General features: G+C 43.5%; 2 protein-coding genes across 5 annotated transcripts in view; one reads left to right on the forward strand and one right to left on the reverse strand.

The window, feature by feature from the left end:
* The window catches only part of LOC311132822 (claspin-like), a 32,724-nt gene extending 24,191 nt beyond the window's left edge, over nucleotides 1-8,533 (reverse strand). Inside the window, exons 1-6 of the mRNA XM_084166168.1 lie at nucleotides 8,289-8,533; nucleotides 7,517-7,637; nucleotides 6,860-7,218; nucleotides 6,615-6,764; nucleotides 6,240-6,378; nucleotides 5,977-6,079 (exon numbers count right to left, since the gene is read on the reverse strand). Coding sequence (XP_084022294.1) covers nucleotides 5,977-6,079; nucleotides 6,240-6,378; nucleotides 6,615-6,764; nucleotides 6,860-7,218; nucleotides 7,517-7,637; nucleotides 8,289-8,315 — 899 coding nt within the window. The 5' untranslated portion in view covers nucleotides 8,316-8,533. The remainder of the gene's footprint in view (nucleotides 1-5,976; nucleotides 6,080-6,239; nucleotides 6,379-6,614; nucleotides 6,765-6,859; nucleotides 7,219-7,516; nucleotides 7,638-8,288) is intronic.
* A 1,714-nt stretch (nucleotides 8,534-10,247) lies between these two features.
* Nucleotides 10,248-15,554, forward strand: part of LOC311132823 (protein argonaute-4-like) — a 44,051-nt gene continuing 38,744 nt past the window's right edge. For all 4 annotated transcript variants that reach the window (XM_084166169.1, XM_084166170.1, XM_084166171.1 and 1 more), the window contains exon 1: nucleotides 10,248-10,506. In XM_084166169.1, coding sequence (XP_084022295.1) covers nucleotides 10,488-10,506 — 19 coding nt within the window. In that variant the 5' untranslated portion in view covers nucleotides 10,248-10,487. The remainder of the gene's footprint in view (nucleotides 10,507-15,554) is intronic.

A 15,554-nucleotide genomic window follows, 5' to 3' on the forward strand; every position in this document is an offset into this window, starting at 1 on the left:
CAGTTGAACTATGCTCATGAGGCATTTATATGTTCTATTCTTAAAGAATCAATGGGTATATACAGTACCAGTCAAAAGTTGACACACCTACTACATTGTAGAATAATAGTGAAGACATCAAAACTATGAAATAACACATATGGAATCATGTAGTAACCAAAAAAGTGTTAAACAAATCAAAATATATTTTATATTTGAGATTCTTCAAAATAGCCACCCTTTGCCTTGATGACAGCTTTGCACACTCTTGGCATTCTCTCAACCAGCTTCATGAGGTAGTCACCTGGAATGCATCGGCAGGATAGAACGGCTGACTCCGGTAAGACAAGGGGTGGCGGTCTGTGTATATTTGTAAACAACAGCTGGTGCACAAAATCAAATACTAAGGAAGTCTCAAGGTTTTGCTCGCCTGAGGTAGAGTATCGTATGATAAGCTGTAGACCACACTATTTACCAAGAGAGTTTTCATCGATATTTTTCATAGCTGTCTATTTACCACCACAAACCAATGCTGGCATTAAGATTGCACTGAATGAGCTGTATAAGGCCATAAGTCAACAGGAAAACGCTCATCCAGAGGCAGCGCTCCTAGTGGCCGGGGACTTTAATGCAGGGAAACTTAAATCCGTTCTACCTAATTTCTACCAGCATGTTAAATGTTCAACCAGAGGAAAAAAAACTCCCTCGCCCTCCATTTGGCAAATCTGACCATAACTCTATCCTCCTGATTCCTGCTTATAAGCAAAAACTAAAGCAGGAAGCACCAGTGACTCGGTTAATAAAAAAAGTGGTCAGATGATGCAGATGCTAAGATACAGGACTGTTTTGCTAGCACAGATTGGAACATGTTCCGGGATTTTTCAAATAGCATTGAGGAGTACACCACATCAGTCAATGGCTTCATCAATAAGTGCATAGATGACATCGTCCCCACAGTGACCGTACGTACATACCCCAACCAGAAGCCATGGATTACAGGAAACATCCGCACTGAGCTAAAGGGTAGAGCTGCCGCTTTCAAGGAGCGGGACTCAAACCCGGATGCTTATAAGAAATCCCGCTATGCCCTCCGACGACCCATCAAACAGGCAAAGAGTCAATACAGGACTAAGATTGAATCATACTACACCGGCTCTGACGCTCGTCGGATGTGGCAGGGCTTGAAAACTATTACAGATTACAAAGGGAAGCACAGCCGCGAGCTGCCCAGTGACACAAGGCTTCCAGACGAGCTAAACCACTTCTATGCTCGCTTCGAGGCAAGCAACACTGAAGCATGCATGAGAGCACCAGCTGTTCCGGATGACTATGTGATCACGCTCTCCGTAGCCGATGTGAGTAAGACTTTTAAGCAGGTCAACATTCACAAGGCCGCAGGGCCAGACCGATTACCAGGACGTGTACTCCGAGCATGTGCTGACCAACTGGCAAGTGTCTTCACCGACATTTTCAACATGACCCTGACTGAGTCTGTAATACCAACATGTTTCAAGCAGACCACCATAGTCCCCGTGCCCAAGGACACTAAGATAACCTGCCTAAATGACTACCGACCCGTAGCACTGACGTCTGTAGCCATGAAGTGCTTTGAAAGGCTGGTCATGGCTCACATCAACACCATTATCCCAGAAACCCTAGAGCCACTCCAATTTGCATACCGCCCCAACAGATCCACAGATGATGCAATCTCTATTGCACTCCACACTACCCTTTCCCACCTGGACAAGAGGAACACCTACGTGAGAATGCATTTAATTGACTACAGCTCAGCATTCAACACCATAGTGCCCTCAAAGCTTATCACTAAGCTAAGGATCCTGGGACTAAACACCTCCCTCTGCAACTGGATCCTGGACTTCTTGACGGGCCACCCCCAGGTGGTAAGGGTAGGTAACAACACATCTGCCACAATGATCCTCAACACGGGGGCCCCTCAGGGGTGCGTGCTCAGTCCCCTCCTGTACTCCCTGTTCACCAATGACTGCATGGCCAGGCACAACTCCAACACCATCATTAAATTTGCCGACAACACAACAGTGGTAGGCCTGATCACCGACAACGATGAGACAGCCTATAGGGAGGAGGTCAGAGACCTGGCCGTGTGGTGCCAGGATAACAACCTCTCCCTCAACGTGACCAAGACAAAGGAGATGATTGTGGACTACAGGAAAAAAAAAAAGAGGACTGAGCACGCCCCCATTCTCATCGACGGGGCTGTAGTGGAACAGGTTGAGAGCGTCAAGTACCTTGGAGTCCACATCACCAACGAACTATCATGGTCCAAACACACCAAGACAGTCGTGAAGAGGGCACGACAAAGCCTATTCCCCCTCAGGAGACTGAAAAGATTTGACATGGGTCCTCAGATCCTCTAAAAATTCTACAGCTGCACCATCGAGAGCATCCCGACTGGTTTCATCACCGCCTGGTATGGCAACTGCTTGGCCTCCGAAGGCAAGGCACTACAGAGGGTAGTGCGTACGGCCCAGTACATCACTGGGGCCAAGCTTCCTGCCATCCAGGACCTCTATACCAGGCGGTGTCAGAGGAAGGCCCTCAAAATTATCAAAGACTCCAGCCACCCTAGTCATAGACTGTTCTCTCTGCTACCGCACGGCAAGCGGTACCGGAGTGCCAAGTCTAGGTCCAAAAGACTTCTCAACAGCTTCTACCCCTAAGCCATAAGACTCCTGAACAGCTAATCATGGCTACCCGGACTATTTGCACTGCCCCCCCACCCCATCTTTTTACGCTGCTGCTACTCTGTTAATTATTTATGCATAGTCACTTTAACTCTACCCACATGTACATATTACTTCAACTACCTCAACTAGCCGGTGCCCCCGCACATTGACTTTGCACCAGTACCCCCCTGTGTGTGTGTGTGTGTGTGTGTGTGTGTGTGTGTGTGTGTGTGTGTGTGTATATATATATACACACACACACTACTCAAAAAAATTAAGGGAACACTTAAACAACACAATGTAACTCCAAGTCAATCACACTTCTGTGAAATCAAACTGTCCACTTAGGAAGCAACACTGATTGACAATACATTTCACATGCTGTTGTGCAAATGGAATAGACAACAGGTGGAAATTATAGGCATTTAGCAATACACCCCCAATAAAGGTCTGGTTTTGCAGGTGGTGACCACAGACCAGCCACTTCCGGGCTGATGTTTTGGTCACTTTTGAATGCTGCCGGTGCTTTCACTCTAGTGGTAGCATGAGACAGAGTCTACAACCCACACAAGTGGCTCAGGTAGTGCCTGCAAAATGACCTCCAGCAGGCCACAAATGTGCATGTGTCTGCTCAAACGGTCAGAAACAGACTCCATGAGGGTGGTATGAGGTCCCGACGTCCACAGGTGGGGGTTGTGCTTACAGCCCAACACCGTGCAGGACGTTTGGCATTTGCCAGAGAACACCAAGATTGGCAAATTCGCCACTGGCGCCCTGTGCTCTTCACAGATGAAAGCAGGTTCACACTGAGCACATGTGACAGACGTGACAGAGTCTGGAGACGCCGTGGAGAACGTTCTGCTGCCTGCAACATCCTCCAGCATGACCGGTTTGGCGGTGGGTCAGTCATGGTGTGGGGTGGCATTTCTTTGGGGGGCCGCACAGCCCTCCATGTGCTCACCAGAGGTAGCCTGACTGCCATTAGGTACCGAGATGAGATCCTCAGACCCCTTGTGAGACCATATGGTGGTGCGGTTGGCCCTGGGTTCCTCCTAATGCAAGACAATGCTAGACCTCATGTGGCTGGAGTGTGTCAGCAGTTCCTGCAAGAGGAAGGCATTGATGCTATGGACTGACCCGCCCGTTCCCCAGACCTGAATCCAATTGAGCACATCATGTCTCGCTCCATCCACCAACGCCACGTTGCACCACAGACTGTCCAGGAGTTGGCGGATAATTTAGTCCAGGTCTGGGAGGAGATCCCTCAGGAGACCATCCGCCACCTCATCAGGAGCATGCCCAGGTGTTGTAGGGAGGTCATACAGGCACGTGGAGGCCACACACACACACACTACTGAGCCTCTGACTTGTTTTAAGCACATTACATCAAAATTGGATCAGCCTGTAGTGTGGTTTTCCACTTTAATTTTGAGGGTGACTCCAAATCCAGACCTCCATGGGTTGATCAATTTGATTTCCATTGATAATTTTTGTGTGATTTTGTTGTCTGCACATTCAACTATGTAAAGAAAAAATTATTTAATAAGATTATTTCATTCATTCAGATCTAGGATGTGTTATTTTAGTGTTCCCTTTATTTTTTTGAGCAGTGTATATAGCCTCCCTACTGTTATTTTACTTCTGGTCTTTTTTTCCCTCAACACTTTGTTGTTTTATTTTACTTTTTTATTTAAAATAAATGCACTGTTGGTTAAGGGTTGTAAGTAAACATTTCACTAATGTCTGCACCTGTTGTATACGGCGCATGTGGCCAATAAAATTTGATTTGATTTCAATTAACAGGTGTGCCTTGTTAAAAGTTCATTTGTGGAATTTCTTTCCTTCTTAATGCGTTTGAGCCAATCAGTTGTGTTGTGACAAGGTAGGGGTGGTATACAGAAGATCGCCCTATTTGGTAAAAGACCAACACCATATTATGGCAAGGACAGCTCAAATAAGCAAAGAGAAACAACAGTCCATCATTACTTTAAGATATGAAGGTCAGTCAATCCGGAAAATTTCAAGAACTTTGAACTTTTCTTCAAGTGCAGTCGCAAAAAACATCAAGCGCCATGATAAAACTGGCTCTCATGAGGACCACCACAAGAAAGGAAGACCCAGAAAGATCTCTGCCCATCTTAATCTTTATTTTTATTGGCCAGTCTGAGATATGGCTTTTTCTTTGCAACTCTGCCTAGAAGGTCAGCATCCCGGAGTCGCCTCTTCACGGTTGACGTTGAGACTGGTGTTTTGCGGGTACTATTTAATGAAGCTGCCAGTTGAGGACCTGTGAGGAGTCTGTTTCTCAAACTAGACACTAATGTATTTGTCCTCTTGCTCAGTTGTGTGCCGGGGCCTCCCACTCCTCTTCCTATTCTGGTTAGAGACAGTTTACGCTGTTCTGTGAAGGGAGTAGTACACAGTAATAATAATAATAATAAATAATGCCATTTAGCAGACGCTTTTATCCAAAGCGACTTACAGTCATGCGTGCATAAATTTTTGTGTATGGGTGGTCCCGGGGTTCGAACCCACTACCTTGGCGTTACAAGCGCCGTGCTCTACCAGCTGAGCTACAGAGGACCACAGTGTTGTACGAGATCTTCAGTTTCTTGGCAATTTCTCACATGGAATAGCCTTCATTTCTCAGAACAAGAATAGACTGACGAGTTTCAGAAGAAAGTTATTTGTTTCTGGCCATTTTGATCCTGTAATCGAACCCACAATTGCTGATGCTCCAGATACTCAACTAGTCTCAAGAAGGCCAGGTTTATTGCTTCTTTAAATCAGCACAACAGTTTTCAGCTGTGCTAACATGATTGCAAAGGGGTTTTATAATGATCAACTAGCCTTTTAAAATGATAAACTTGGATTAGCAAACACAACGTGCCATTGGAACACAGGACTGATGATTGCTGATAATGTTCCTTTGCACGCCTATGTAGATATTCCATTATTTATTTATTTATTTATTTATTTTTTTTAAATCAGCCGTTTCCTGCTACAATAGCCATCTACAACATTAACAATGTCTACACTGTATTTCAATTTTATGTTATTTTAATGGACAAAAAAATATGGACATTTCTATGTGACCCCAAACTTTTGAACGGTAGTGTGTGTGTGTATATATATATATATATCATTAATTTAAAAGTCCAAGAATGGATGTAGCAATCGCAGATTGCCGCTTTAAATGCGTCTGAAAAAACCAGATGAGCATAGTAGAGTAATTGCAGAGACAAAACCAGTATAAGTAAATAGAAATCCAGGTAGAAAAATCTCTACTTACTTCAGTAGTGCCATAGCAGAACCTTCAGGTCGGGCTCTCCTCTTGAAGAACTGGTCGATGCTCTTAGGCTCAGGCATGTGATAGGGCAGCCCGCATGTGGATTCTGCAAAGGAATTAAGAACATGTTACAAGAGACACTGGGTTGGAAAATAGAAGCCACAAAGGACACAAGTCTGTAGCAAGTCATGTAGAGACAAAACATAGTGGAGCATTGGCAATACACTACATCGACACACCATTGTAAAATGAACATAAAAACTGACCTCGGACCAGCCTCTGGGTCTCACTGTGCAGCTGCTTCATGGCCTCCTTGCTGGCTCGAGCTGCCTTCCTTTCCTGGGGACGCTGTTTCGGTCCAGTCACTTCATCTCCCTCCTCATCATCATCATCAAATAAAGGCTCCTGAGGGAAAGATACAGAGCATAGTTCTGACACACAGAATACAGTGCATTGTCTACCTGCATAGCACACAAACCACTACGACTTAATATTCAGAGACAAAGCTAAGTAAGATTAGCCATAAACTCCTCAAACCACTTCACATTCAAAAAGTTATCCTAGGGGATTTCTTTTGGGCATATGTTTGCTTTTTAGTGACCTCACACCTCCAGATACGACTTTTAAAATGTTGCTCTTACTTTGTGCTTCTTGGCTTTCTGCTTTACTGCTGCTCTGATGGCGTCCAGAGACTCTTCCTCTTCATCATCATCATCCAGACCAGCATCATACAGGTCATTGTCACCAAGGAGACAGCCGCTGTCATTCAGAGTATGGGGCAAAGGGGTCTCCTACAAAACAGAGAGTGATGGAGAAAACAAGTCTAATTTGTCTCAAAACTAATTTTACACGGTCACTTATTTTTCTGTCGCTCAACCTCGCTCACCTCAGGTCTCTCTTTCTTCTTCAGTCGCTCCACAGCCTTGCTGCGCTTCTCTTTCTTCTCTTGGTGTCGCTGGCTCTTCTCCCTCTTCTTCCCTTCCTTCTTCTGTTTCACATCCTTTTTTACCAGCTCTTCCTCCTCCGGCGCGCTCTCGTCACTGTCGATAGGGGCTATTCGTGATATCTTCTTGCTCTTTAATTTAGCCTTTTTGACCTCTTCCTCAGCAGTCTCCATCTCATCTCCGCTGGATGCTGATAGGACCAGAGCTTCTGCCATCTCATGCACCTCCTCCTCGCAGTCACTGTCTCTCAAGGCCTTCCGACAACGGGACCGCCGGTTTACTGTGATGTCATCATCCGAATCTGGGAAAAATATTACAAGCAATCTTAATGACTAATGCGGGAAAGGTGGTATTCTGTTTGCATCACAATGCAAACTATTTCCTATTAAATTAAGTACCGGTAGGTTAGTTTGCATTGGTGGTTGAATTGTCAAGTACTGTAGTTTGCATTGATGGTTGAATAATCTAAAGTCAAAGACTAGACGATTCATTGTTTCTCATCACAGAGCAAATGTCCCAGAGCTGTCTATTTACATTAACAGGGGACTCTGGTCAGGCTGTCAGTTTAGGTACCGATCACCTTTGTTGTGACACTGTACCTTGCAGGTCGACAGTATTGGTAATCATCTCAGAAGCCATCTGCATCTCCTCCACTGGTGAGCCCATTCCACTGTCTGAATCACTCTCGGCTACTGGGACCTCGGAAGGGAGCTCCACTGCCTGAATAGGGGGGGAAAAACAATGACAAATTCACCTCATGTCGATGTTGTTAGAAGGAACCATGCCAGTCTTTTTCCTACAAAGTAAAAAAGCCATGAAAGTAAAAAAAACATGATTACAAATGTAGGTGAATCAACTTGCATAAATGTCATGCCTGTTTCTGTTTAATGTTGGGTCGCCAAATGGCTGTTGTGGCGCCTCCTCTCTCAGCTGCCACAAAGAGCAAACGGTTACGGCAGTTTGCCAGCCGGACATTCAACAGTGGCTAATGTTACACATAGCCTAGGAAACTGTCTAGAAGAGTTTACATTTAACACCGGCATGTTCATTGCTCACATTCAGTGATAGTGTTACCCTATGCAAATGTCTAACAAACAAATCCTTCAAACTTAGACAAATTGAACTAACCAAAGCCGGAAGATGAGCCAGTTAACAGCTAACGTTAACAGTAGCTAGTTAATCCAACTCAATCAGCAACAAGCCAGGTAGTTAGCGAGCTAGCTTGTTAGCGAACTAACTAGCATGGCATGGGGTTATGGCGGACGTTAGCGAAACGTTAAACTAACTAAACAATGTATTGGTATGTAGTTTGCTAGTTAATATAGTTAACTAACTTTAGGTACTTGTCAATTTGAAAATATAAATTCTTACCTGTTGTTGATGGACCACCAGACTCATCTTGACTTTATCCGCCTTTTATGTGTACCTTCATTAAAACCGGGAAACCAAGACTTCAGTACCGTGCTCAATTATTTCCAACCATAAGGCACGAATATCGGTGTAAAATGTTGTATGGCTAATGTTATTAAATTGTGTTATTGATGTGCATTTAGCTAGCTACCTTTCTCTCCCTCCCGCTTGTTCTAGTTCTGAATTAATCATTTTTTATCTTTCGCGCGCTGACAACGATAGTATATCCTTACATCTGTCAGTCATTGTCGTTGTGCTATTCTATTGGATGATACTCAAAATTGATGTCCACCATCACCCAATTGTTGGATGGTGGGTATGGCAATGACAGAGGGAAAGCATTTGATTGGTAAATCTATGTGAGACAGCTGACCAGATATGTCCACCCACTCCACTACAAAAACAGGGCAAGACAGTTTATGAAGTGTTTTCTTTTCTAACACGGACGATAGCTAGGTTTCCATCCAATTGGCGAAAGATTTTCATGCGAATATTCTAGAATCCGCATAAAGAAAATATGCGAATTTTCCCACCAGTGGTGTGTTTCCACCACATTTTCTTATTGCAGATAAAAATCAGTGCCTGAAAATGTACTTTTTCGCTTAAGTTTTCATGTACTATATAAACATCTAAAGTTCAATATGTTTCCATCGCATTTTCAACTCTACCGATAGATTTGTCACAAACACTATTGTGTTAATTAGTAAATGTGCCTATTCTGGTCATGATGAGATTATTATTGCTCCAGAGTGGTGCAGTGGTCTAAAGCACTGCATATCAGTGCTAGAGGCGTCATTACAGACCCTATTTCAATTCAAAGCTGTATCACAATCTGTCGGTGATTGGGAGGGCTACCCAGCGTCTTCCGGGTTTGGCCGGTGTAGGCCGTCATTGTAAATTAGAATTTGTTCTTAACTGACTTGCCTAGTTAAATAAAGGTTAAATACATTTTTGAAAAAAATCATAGTTAATTATTATTTGTCAAACGGCAGGCAAGCGTCGAACATCATGTCACCAGAATAAGGCCCTAGATATTTATTGGAAAGCAGCATCAACCTCATCAATGTTCACTTTCACCACCTTCTTAAATTAATAATAATTTAGTTAATCTGTAGCCTAATAAACTGCATGGTTTCCCGAGTCGTAGTGGGAGGACCACACACCAGTATGAAAATGTATGCACTCACTAACTGTAAGTCGCACTGGATAAGAGCGTCTGCTAAATGACAAAATATATATATATATATATATATATATATATTATCGCGTGACTCCAAATTTACTTCGATATGATGGTTATTATATAAATATCTGCACATTTCACCGTTTTTTCGCGCATAATTAATTTTACCGACACAAAAAGATCCCACAATGTCGAACGAACAAATGATCTGTGGACATTTATAAAATTGAACCGAAACGTTCTGTTTCCATCACAGCTGTCATGATTTTTTAAAATAAGGTATAACTTTACTCGCATAAAAACGGTGAAAATGAAACGTGGTTAATTGTGACAATTCACATTTTGTTTTCAATGCAATGTCGAGGAAATATTGTCAGCTGAGTTGGCAAGAGTAAGAGGAATCAAAATAACAATTATTGTTTAACTGAGTAAGGTAAACAATAGTTTGGGGAAATGTAGCTATTATCTGGAGATAGGAGATAGGGGATGACATTATCATTTATAGTCTAATGACATAATGTATGCACTCACTAGCTGTAAGTCGCTCTGGATAAGAGCGTCTGCTAAATGACTAAAATGTAATGTAAATGTAATACAAGTAAAATACAGCTACTAGGTAAGTACGTGTACTATGATGTAGTAGCCTATTGTATGAACGAGTCACATTTACAGTAAAAGGTATGAGTAGTGTACTAACCATAAGCGCACATGGGTGGTGCTCTTTTGCTACTGCTGTCATTCACTCTGCGCAAGCGCATAATTAATTTATAGCACCTCCTCGCGCATGCGCATTTCCAAATCCACAGGATATGCGTTAAATCACTCAGAAGACAACGCATCCACAACACCTCTGGACATCTACGCATTATATTCCCTTTCTTAAATTAGCCCCCATCAGCTTCGCGATACCGCCCCCAATTTCAGTGTCGGTACGGAGCCGCCAGGCCGGGACAGAGACGGAGAGAGAGCCCTCGGCCATGGAAGTGCTCGAACCCGGTAAGAGGATGATATGAGAAGCCCGTATCGGGGGAGTGTGTACGCCTATTCATTGCGCAACTAGGAACCGTGGTCGTAGCTAGGCCTCGACGACAGAGAAAAACAAACGAGCATATCAGGCCCAACGTGTGTAGCATATTAATACAACGGAGATAAGGTTCTGTCCGTGACTTCTACAGCCTGATAAGCACATGTTATGTAAGACAAAACGAGGGATCTTGTTTTTGTTTATCTCGGCTGCTGGTTTTATATCTGAAGCCCGCTGCTCGAGACGAGGGCAGGACGGCATTGTGTGTGTGTGTGTGTGTGTGTGTGTGGGGGGGATTTAACCAAGACCTTCCTTCGGTGTCGTGTGTTTACGATGTCTGTTGTTATCTAGCCTATCGTTTCATCATCAAACACACTATTTATTCAGCTTCATGATACGTTTAAAATGATTCCAGTTGAAATAGGTATGCCCTCAAGCCCGTATAACATTAGAAATTTTTTAAGTTAAGCCTAGTAACTAAATAATTGTACAATCGACAGTAATTATTGCCCGGACTGTCCTCCTTTCTACCTTATCGAAAGCAACGAGAAACGGTAGCTAACGTTACAATACTGTCATAATGTCTTTGTTCACGCTGAAATATTTAAATATTATCGACTGTTTGCTGGCAATAATTAATTTAAGTGTGTTTATATGCTTTCAAGTATTTCTGTCAGTACTCAGCGGTTTGCGCGCCACCGTCGCCTGCCCGTGCCTGGGAGTAAATGAACATGCACTCATGCATGGTATGGAGCCTGCCTTTTGAGTAGATCGCGTACTACTATTTATCGATCGAATTTGCAAGCCGTCTCCATACCCCATCACCATAGTTGTGTTCAGGATATCACACACGAGATGCCTTAATGCTGCACTGCCAATTGACAGTTTATCTATGAATCTTTCACACCTGGTATACAACTAACTTGTATGCAGTTGGTGAGAATTCCTGTCTTTATTATAAGGGATTAACAAGTTATCACCTCTTTGTCGCCTGATATAGAAACAATTGTCACCAGCAATGCAGCACTCATGCCATCAGTTTACTACCACATGCCTATCAATTCTTAATTTCCTGTCACCCTTTACAAGTAAATTACACCTTGTCTGGATAACAGACCTACTCATTCACCCAATATGATTTAACGATTGCCATGCTAAGGTAAAATGTAACTTTAGGCAGTAGCAGTGCGTGGGTAAAATCACGGTGGAAGCCAAGCCAATTTAAAAAAAGCCATATTACAACCTATGTTGTGATAATTGCGTTTTTGCTCTATAACCCATTAGTTCATACGCCACCGTGATATACAATACGGCCGAGATAACAAAGGCAGTCACACAGTGGCAGAATAAAATCAACTACACATACGTTTGTTTCATCACAAAACCGGAGAGCAACGTCTGTCCAGTGATGTCCACAAAGAAAATATTGCATGTAACAAGTCGTCCGGGTTTGGCCGGGGTAGGCCGTCGTTGTTAATAATAATTTGTTCTTAACTGACTTGCCTAGTAAAATAAAAAAATAAAGTTACGTGACCTACAGCATGGTCAAGCAAATTAATGTTTTCGACAGTTTACTAAACTACTACTGATTTAGAACCACAGAGGGGTGCTGTTTCCCTCGCTCTGATTTCTCCGGTGAGATTCAGGCACTTACGAATTGAAGTAAAATTATGAAAACACAGAAGATAAATTATTTTATATCTATTTTTTTTTTTGGGGGGGGGGGGGTCAAATATTTGGCGAAGCCTGGCTTTTGGCAACCGTGAATACAGGCCACTGACTTTAGATGGAATTGATGGACACATTGGCTATGTCCATGCACAAACACAAGCTTGGGCATTTATCCATCGGCACAAAGACAACAAGAGCACTGCCTCAGCTATTCCAGCACCATTTCAACTTACATGTAAACATCATCAAATCAATTAGGCTATATATGCTCATTGAAAACATTTAAAGATGCCAAAAACAATTTAATCTAATCAATGTTCCTAAATATCATGTGGCTGTGCATAGTACTGATTGTAGACTAGTTGAACGCCAATGCCATCCTCTCTTTCATGTTGGCAAAACGGTCTATGGCTGTGTCATACAGTATGCTTTTAGTTTTTGTCATAAGGCTACCTAGCTAAGATGCTTGCTAGCCTAACTTCCTCACATGGGCAACAATGAACCAGCTAAGTTGGCTAGCTAGTTAACGTGAGCCTACTAGGCTACATCAAGGCTACATATTGAACTTCAATCGTCTCAGGCCAGTGACACAATATATGAATTTATGGTAAGATCAGAATCACAGTCATAATCATTGGCCTGTTCAGAGAATTAAGTCAAAACTACAAGTCCAAATCTCCATCCATGGCTTAGGAAATGGCCGATTTAGCAAACTAGATACTGCAGGACATCAACGCAAGCAGACCAGAAACAGACACGTTTTTCTGACAATTACGTTTTGCTTTGGATGTTATTTTGATTGGTGTGAAGCCAAATCCAAACTGGCTCCCTTGAGGGGCGTTTTGCTGAGCCAGAACAACCGACACTTGAGCTCAGCTCAACGCTGATTGGCTAATAATTTAATGCTTTTTTTTTTTATCAAGGGAGGCCATATGCTTGCTGTCATCAATCAATCAAATGCTAAGGTGGCAACATGTCATACTCTTTTGGTCCAGACAGCATCAGATACATGGGCTACACATCCTTCCATATCCTTGTCTGTACATAATGCCCTGAATCTTTTCTACAACACCCGGAAATCTGCCCCCTTTATTCTATGTACCCAACGCACTAGAAGACCAGTTCTTAAAGCCTTTAGCCGTATCCTTATTCTAGTCCTCCTCTGTTCCTCTGGTGATGTAGAGGCTAACCCAGGCCCTGCAGCCCTCAGTATCACTCCTACTCCCCAGGCGCTATCATTCATCCTGACTGGTTGCATCACCGCCTGGTATGGCAACTGCTTGGCCTCTGACCGCAAGGCACTACAGAGGGTAGTGCGTACGGCCCAGTACATCACTGGGGCAAAGCTCCCTGCCATCCAGGACCTCTATACCAGGCGGTGTCAGAGGAAGGCCCTCAAAATTGTCAAAGACTCCAGCCACCCTAGTCATAGACTGTTCTCTCTGCTACTGCACGGCAAGCGGTACCGGAGTGCCAAGTCTAGGTCCAAAAGACTTCTCAACAGCTTCTACCCCCAAGCCATAAGACTCCTGAACAGCTAATCATGGCTACCCGGACTATTTGCACTGCCCCCCCACCCCATCCTTTTTACGCTGCTGCTACTCTGTTAAGTATTTATGCATAGTCACTTTAACTCTACCCACATGTACATATTACCTCAACTACCTCAACTAGCCGGTGCCCCCGCACATTGACTCTGCAACGGTACCCCCCTGTATATATAGCCTCCCTACTGTCACTTTATTTTACTGTATATATAGCCTCCCTACTGTCACTTTATTTTACTTCTGCTCTTTTTTTCTCAACACTTTTTTTGTTGTTGTTTTATTCTTACTTTTTTTGTTTAAAATAAATGCACTGTTGGTTAAGGGCTGTAAGTAAGCATTTCACTGTAATGTCTGCACCTGTTGTATTCGGCGCATGTGACCAATACAATTTGATTTGATTTGATTTGCTGACTTCTGTAATCGCAAAAGTCTTGGTTTCTTGCACGTAAATATCAGAAGTCTACTTCCTAAGTTTGAGTTATTCACTGCGTTCGCACACTCCGCCAACCCTGATGTTCTAGCAGTGTCTGAATCCTGGCTCAGGAAGGCTACCAAAAATTCTGAAATTTCCATCCCCAACTATAACATTTTCCGTCTAGATAGAACTGCCAAAGGGGGTGGAGTTGCAATCTACTGTAGAGATAGCCTGCAGAGCTCTATCATACTATCCAGGTCTGTGCCAAAACAGTTTGAGCTTCTACTTCTAAAAATCCACCTTTCCAGAAATAAGTCTCTCACTGTTGCCGCTTGCTACAGACCCCCCTCAGCCCCCAGCTGTGCCCTGGACACCGTGTGGTCCTCTGTAGCTCAGCTGGTAGAGCACGGCGCTTGTAACGCCAAGGTAGTGGGTTCGATCCCCGGGACCACCCATACACAAAAATGTATGCACGCATGACTGTAAGTCGCTTTGGATAAAAGCGTCTGCTAAATGGCATATTATTATTATTATTATTATATGTGAATTGATTGCCCCCCATTTATCCTCAGAGTTCATACTGCTTGGTGACCTAAATTGGGATATGCTTAATACCCCGGCCATCCTACAATCCAAACTAGATGCCCTCAACCTCACGCAAATTATCAACGAACCTACCAGGTACAACCCTAAATCCGTAAACATGGGTACCCTCATAGATATCATCCTGACTAACATACCCTCTAAATACACCTCAGCTGTCTTCAACCAGGATCTCAGCGATCACTGCCTTATTGCCTGCGTCCGTAACGGGTCCGCGGTCAAACGACCACCCCTCATCACTGTCAAACGCTCCCTAAAACACTTTAGCGAGCAGGCCTTCCTAATTGACCTGGCCCAGGTATCCTGGATGGATATAGATCTCATTACGTCAGTAGAGGATGCCTGGTTGTTCCTTAAAAGTAATTTCCTCTCAATCTTAAATAAACATGCCCCATTCAAAAAATACAGAACTAAGAACCGATATAGCCCCTGGTTCTCCTCAGACTTGACTGCCCTTGACCAGCACAAAAACATCCTGTGGCGTACTGCATTAGCATCAAATAGCCCCCGCGATATGCAACTTTTCAGGGAAGTTAGGAACCAATATACACAAGCAGTCAGGAAAGCAAAGGCTAACTTTTTCAAACAGAAATGTGCATCCTGTAGCACTAACTCCAAAAAGTTTTGGGACACTGTAAAGTCCATGGAGAATAAGAGCACTTCCTCCCAGTTGCCCACTGCACTGAGGCTAGGAAACACTATCACCACCGATAAATCTACAATAATCGAGAATTTCAACAAGCATTTTTCTACAGCTGGCCATGCTTTCCATCTGGCTACCACT

The sequence above is a fragment of the Coregonus lavaretus genome (genome assembly GCF_964263955.1).
Source record: "Coregonus lavaretus genome assembly, chromosome: 7".
In the NCBI taxonomy this organism is placed as follows: domain Eukaryota; kingdom Metazoa; phylum Chordata; class Actinopteri; order Salmoniformes; family Salmonidae; genus Coregonus; species Coregonus lavaretus.